Source organism: Lupinus angustifolius, unplaced genomic scaffold (genome assembly GCF_001865875.1).
Source record: "Lupinus angustifolius cultivar Tanjil unplaced genomic scaffold, LupAngTanjil_v1.0 Scaffold_1_1094, whole genome shotgun sequence".
NCBI classification, from domain to species: domain Eukaryota; kingdom Viridiplantae; phylum Streptophyta; class Magnoliopsida; order Fabales; family Fabaceae; genus Lupinus; species Lupinus angustifolius.
Window position 1 is genome coordinate 56442 of NW_017716410.1, and position 5615 is coordinate 62056.

At 32.3% G+C, this 5615-nt stretch overlaps 2 protein-coding genes across 2 annotated transcripts; both read right to left on the minus strand.

Annotated features, from left to right (window-relative positions):
- Window positions 1–601: 601 nt before the first annotated feature.
- Window positions 602–3207, minus strand: LOC109337082 (putative methyltransferase At1g22800). Its single transcript, XM_019573961.1, has 6 exons — window positions 3034–3207; window positions 2852–2921; window positions 1920–1984; window positions 1657–1852; window positions 1147–1218; window positions 602–742 (listed from the first exon to the last, which is right to left on the minus strand). The coding sequence occupies exons 1-6, from the start codon at window positions 3153–3155 to the stop codon at window positions 602–604; spliced, it is 666 nt and encodes a 221-aa protein (XP_019429506.1). The 5' UTR covers window positions 3156–3207.
- Window positions 3208–3348: 141 nt separating this feature from the next.
- Window positions 3349–4669, minus strand: LOC109337084 (aldehyde dehydrogenase family 3 member F1-like). Its single transcript, XM_019573962.1, has 3 exons — window positions 4427–4669; window positions 3652–3756; window positions 3349–3561 (listed from the first exon to the last, which is right to left on the minus strand). Exons 1-3 carry the CDS (start codon window positions 4523–4525, stop codon window positions 3349–3351), a joined length of 417 nt encoding a protein of 138 aa, XP_019429507.1. The 5' UTR covers window positions 4526–4669.
- Between the last annotated feature and the right edge of the window lie 946 nt (window positions 4670–5615).

Consider the following 5615-nt stretch of genomic DNA (forward strand, 5'->3'; position numbering starts at 1 on the left):
CAACTAACTATCACTACAAAAAAATTTCAAGTTTGCCACGGCTAAAACCGTGGCTATTTTACCAAAAAAACGTGGCAAAATACAACAGCCACGGTTTCCACTACCCTAGCAATTACTGGCGTTGCAAAAATTTAGCTGCAGTCAATTTATGATATAGCTACGTTTTTATGAAGTGTGGTAACATTTCTTTAACCACGGTTTCAACCGTGGCTAATTTGTACCATTATTTTAACCACATTCAAACCGTGGCTAAATCTTTATTTAGTTATTTTCACCCATTTAACAACCATTATATTCTATAATAATTTTCTTTTTTTAATGTGAAAACTATTCCGAATTGTCCAAATGAGAGAAAAAAAACATTTCTAAATGATAATCGGGAACACAATTAAAAAAGTTTGCTTATAAACATAATAAAGTAGTGATGATAAACATGAAAATAGTTCCATAGAGTAACTTATCCGCACTAACAACTTCTGAATTTGGAAGATGTTATAAAACAGTTTAAGAAAAAAGAAAGAAATCGCTTGAAGCATGTTTGCCCCTACCATCAGGGATTGCAAATAGCACGATTGGTTTTGAAGGTCTAAGGATGGGTACATCACACTTGAAGTACCATTTCCTCTCTAGCTGCAGAATATATCTCCAATCTGAATGTTTCGCATGTTTGAGTTTCCATATCAAGTGTCTCCTTTTTTGTAGATGAGTTTAGCACATCAATGAAATTCTCCTCTTCCTCAAGCTGGAACCAAAGAAAACATAAACTATTAATACAAACTCACAAGTGCCCATTTTTTAAAAGCAAAGCAGATAAATAACAATAATAATAACAAAAAGGGTTGCAAAATTAATAGATTAAGATTCTCACCAAATAAAGATACATCAATGCTATAAAATAAACAACAGGGTGATACAAATTGTAAGTAGACAAAAGCCAAATCCCTATTATCAAGATTGCCACATGATGGAAGATTGAAACTTCTCTTATATCCATATCACCTTTCAAAACAACACTCAAAACTTCAAAAACCCACCAAACCTTAATTTCAAATAACTACTCCTGGTAATGAAGTTTCAAATTCTATAGACACCCAAAAATAATACGTTTTAGAGGTAGAAGGAAAATCAAAAGTATAATAGAATTACCTTTCTTTGATAAGATATTTTCCTCTCCTTAAACTGCATATTCCTACGCTTCATAACATAATTGTCATGAACCTTTCCAAGGTAAAACAAAAAGATCAAAGTAAACATATATTATATTCCACACCGTTTTTCTCAAACTTCAAACAAATAAAATAAAATATATAAAAAACTCAAACTAAGATTTCAATTACAAACACTCACAAGTGCCCATTTTTTAAAAGCAAAGCAGATAAGTAACAATTATAATAATAAAAAGGGTTGCAAAATTAATAGATTAAGATTCACACCAAATAAAGATATATCAATGCTATAAAATAAATAACAGGGTGATACAAATTGTAAGCAGACAAAAACCAAATCCCTATGATCATGATTGCCACATGATGGAAGATTGAAACTTCTCTTATATCCATATCACCTTTCAAAACAACACTCAAAACTTCAAAAACCCACCAAACCTTAACTTCAAATAACTACTCATGGTAATGACGTTTCAAACTCTATAGACACCCAAAAACAATACTTTTTAGAGGTAGAAGGAAAATGAACATACATAAGTATAGTGCTTTTTAGAGGTAGAGGGAAAATAAATAATTCAAAATACAGTATTTTTGCAATAACACATGCCTGTGCCAAAGGTGATACACGGGGACTAATCCCTCCGTCACGCTCCATCTGTGCCATAGTACAAGCTATTCTGAGCTCCCTGGTGGCAGCACAAATATTATAAAAATGTTCCATACATTTGTGGACTAAAAAATTTCAAGAAATACTTCAGGGTTTCTCCACCAAGAATAGCTGCTAGAAATAAGCCATCCGATTTCAACGCCAATCTAGACTGAACAATATTAAAAAGTACATCAGAATAATAATAAACGATATTTCAAGTGACATTTAGATGAGGAGAAAAAAAGGTGATTTGCAGAGAAGATTTTGCTGTGCAGTGCTTAAATCAAATAAATATTACAACAACAACCAAACCTTTATCCCAAATCAAATAAATATTATTCAGAATAATAATTTAGTTATCAGCCAAGTTACACAAATTACATTCAAGTCTTCCTTGAATTAGAAATTGATGAAAAAAGGAGAAAATTCTTTCATTTATCAACATTCAACAACAACAACAACAACAACAACAACAACCAAGCCTTAATCCCACTAAGTAGGGTCGACCACATGAACTGAATGACATCACAATGTTCTATCATTAATCATGTACATTGATATCTAAATCTTTCCTAATCGTATTTTTCTTGGCCTCCCTCTTCGTCTAGAAATTGGACTAACCCTATACTGTTATTAAATGTCTAAAATAAATTATCTTCTCAAATAAGTTCCTGTAAATTTGCTAGAGCCTTGACCTTGAAAAGCACCAACTCTTGCCACATCAAGGTTCCTAGTGCTCAAAAGCACTAATTATAATACTTCATTGTTACAACTATTTTCCATAAAAAATCATTATAATAAAAACTCAGTCTTCAATGTTCTAGGGTTATTCTACCAAACCCTTAAACAGGTAAAAAAAACCAAACAACATAACTATATTATTGCTTCAAAATCAGTTTCATGCATTTTTCGAGTACCGTGTGATCTTCATTTTTAGCATTACCTCTTTCTGGAACAATATTAGATAATGATTAATTCAAATACAAACCGAGCTAGTAAACACCACAAATCATGACAACTGTATTAGAGTATATACCTGTATCATTGCACCAGGAAGATCATTAGTCCAGTGGAGACCCAAGCAACTTATAACCAAATCCAAAGAGCTGCAATACCATATATACAAGGATAAAAAATATATAATTAGATCAATATTAAGTGTAAAATTATAATTATAAAATTACAATAAATTATCAGTAAAGCTGACTCCGCATGCACCTTTCTTTTATAGGCAAAAATTCTTCATCACCAACCACATAGACTGACTCAATATTATCATTGTTTGACACATCAGCAGCATTCTTACAAGCTTGTACCATTTCCGAGGATGCATCCATCATAATTAGCTTTTCTATAGAACCTGGGTTCAATTTTCCATTACAATACTTTATATTCTCACTCCTAGTCAGTTCAAAATTTAAAAAAAACATTCTGCAATTAGGAAACAAATATACAAGCTAGTCAAATGTCCATCGTTTGGACAACATTTTTTCCTATTCTCAATACAACTTTTCCCTTTTTAAATTGTGGGAATTACATTTGGTAACTGGAAAGAGTTATCCAATACACTTCACTGGTACAATATGTAGTTCTATATATTTCATTATAGATTATGTGATTAATAGGATCAGTAAGAAGACTCTTCAGTCTAGAAAAATGTTTTTCGTTAACTATCCTTGCAATAGTGTTGGATGCTTTTGGGTTATCTCCAAACATCTCCTTAATCCAGATCTTCATTAATGCCACCTAAAGAAAACAAGAGGAGCCATGCTTGAATATCAAAGTAATAAATAGCAGCATAATGAAAAAAGGTTCAAAATCTTTTGAGCTTCGTACCAATTCAGAACTGAAACTCTTCTCTACTAGGATATAATCAATTGTTATGCATGCTTGTCCTGCACAAGCCCCATATTTTGCCACCAAAATTCGTTTCACAACCACCTTGTAATTCAAATAAAAACCATTTGTTATTATGCTAAAAGCTAATGCTTAAATCAGTTAACTAGTTACAAATGGAAAGCAAAATAAATATATATATTAATAAATAAGTATAATGAATTGAAGTCCTTCTTATGTAATTATTTTCATGAATCCTATTTTGTTTTAGTCTTCTATTCTTGTCCTTCACTCCTTCTATTTTTGTGATGCAAGGTAGTGATGTTGACAAGTGTTGAGGCTGTCTCTTACTATAGCATATAATAATTAATGATAAACTTTATGGAAATTCAAATTCATTCCTCAAGAGCTAGCATCCACCACTACAACAAAATTACTCATCTCATTTTCCCAGAATGCTAATACAATTACCATCAACGACCATCATACTTATGAAGCTGGAGGCTGTCTTTCCATACTGAGAAAACACATAAATCCATGGCTGCATCTAACATTAAGAAGACTTCAGAAGTAATAAATTCTGCACTAGGTTAGAGTAATGAATTAGTATAAAAATCATTAATCATAAAGAAAATACATCCACCAAAAATTCATCAATAGCTTCACATTACCCTAAAGCTACACTTTCAGAATCAATGTAAATGAGAACTTGTATAAATGAAGGATCTAAAGTAAAAGAGTAACTGAATTGTGAAATACATAGTTGGTTAGTTACTTCTTCGGCGAAAACAGATCTCGTTGGCTTTCTCCTTGACTTCTTGGCGGATAAACCGAAGAATATGCTAGATTGCTTCGACACATATGAGTTGTTCATTTTCGGAATTGGAGAAGATTCAAATTGCTTCTACACCTGAATCTCTATAAAGCACTTTCTACTCACAAGTGATTCATTGAAAACCCAAACCAAGAGAATCACGCTTCAACTGGAGGAAATTTAAAATAAATTGAACAAATAGAAAAGTTAGGGTTTGAGAGTCGAAGAGGGAAGGCACCATTACCGGAATATAGCGGAGCGACGGCACCGTTACCGGAATCGAAAAGCTGAAGAGTCAAAGTGAGAAGGAGAGTGAGGGCTAAACGGAGAGAGAAAATGAAGTTGCAGAAGATTTGAGGGAGAAAGGGGAAAAAATAAGTTGAAATTTTGAGGGACAGGGGAAAAGAAATTTTGATCTTTATTGCCTTATTCAGCAATGGGCCCAACTAGAGTAACACCTTTGGGCTCAAGTTTAGCCTCAGTTTTAATAAGTGTGGCAAAACTACTGTGACAATATGTTGTTTTATTTGTAGTGTATTCATCACTTTTGTACATTAGAATACCATTAAACCGGTGTTGGAATTTATTCCACAAAACCGAGATGGTATTCAAAGGTACTTAATAATTATGTAATAAGGGATTGTTTCGAGACCATTGTACCGGCGTTAGAATTTATTCTAACAAAGTCGAGATGGGGCAAAGAAGGAATAACTTATTCACATTTGATTATTAAGAAGTAAGTTGTAACTGGAATATTCTTGAAACCATTATACCGACGTTGGAATTTATTTCAACAAAGCCGAGATGGCGAACAAAGAATAAAATCGAGTTCACTTACTTAATCAAATGAAAAGAACACACCGAAAATGAGAGGGTAAACAACCTCTCGAATTTATCTTTCAACAAGTAGACCAGAGAACATGGATTTGCATCCTTGTTTTATATTGTTCTGAGAATCATGAGATTCAAGATCTTAGGATTGATATTTTAACAATCATAACAAATTTCCAATAATTGGTATCATAGCATATGTTATGAATTTTTATAATTCTCCATAAACATTGTTTTTTCTCAATTTTACATAAACCCATATTTTTGTTGGGATTCAAATAGATTTCTTCCGTTGTGTTAAAAATTGTTTTGATTCTAT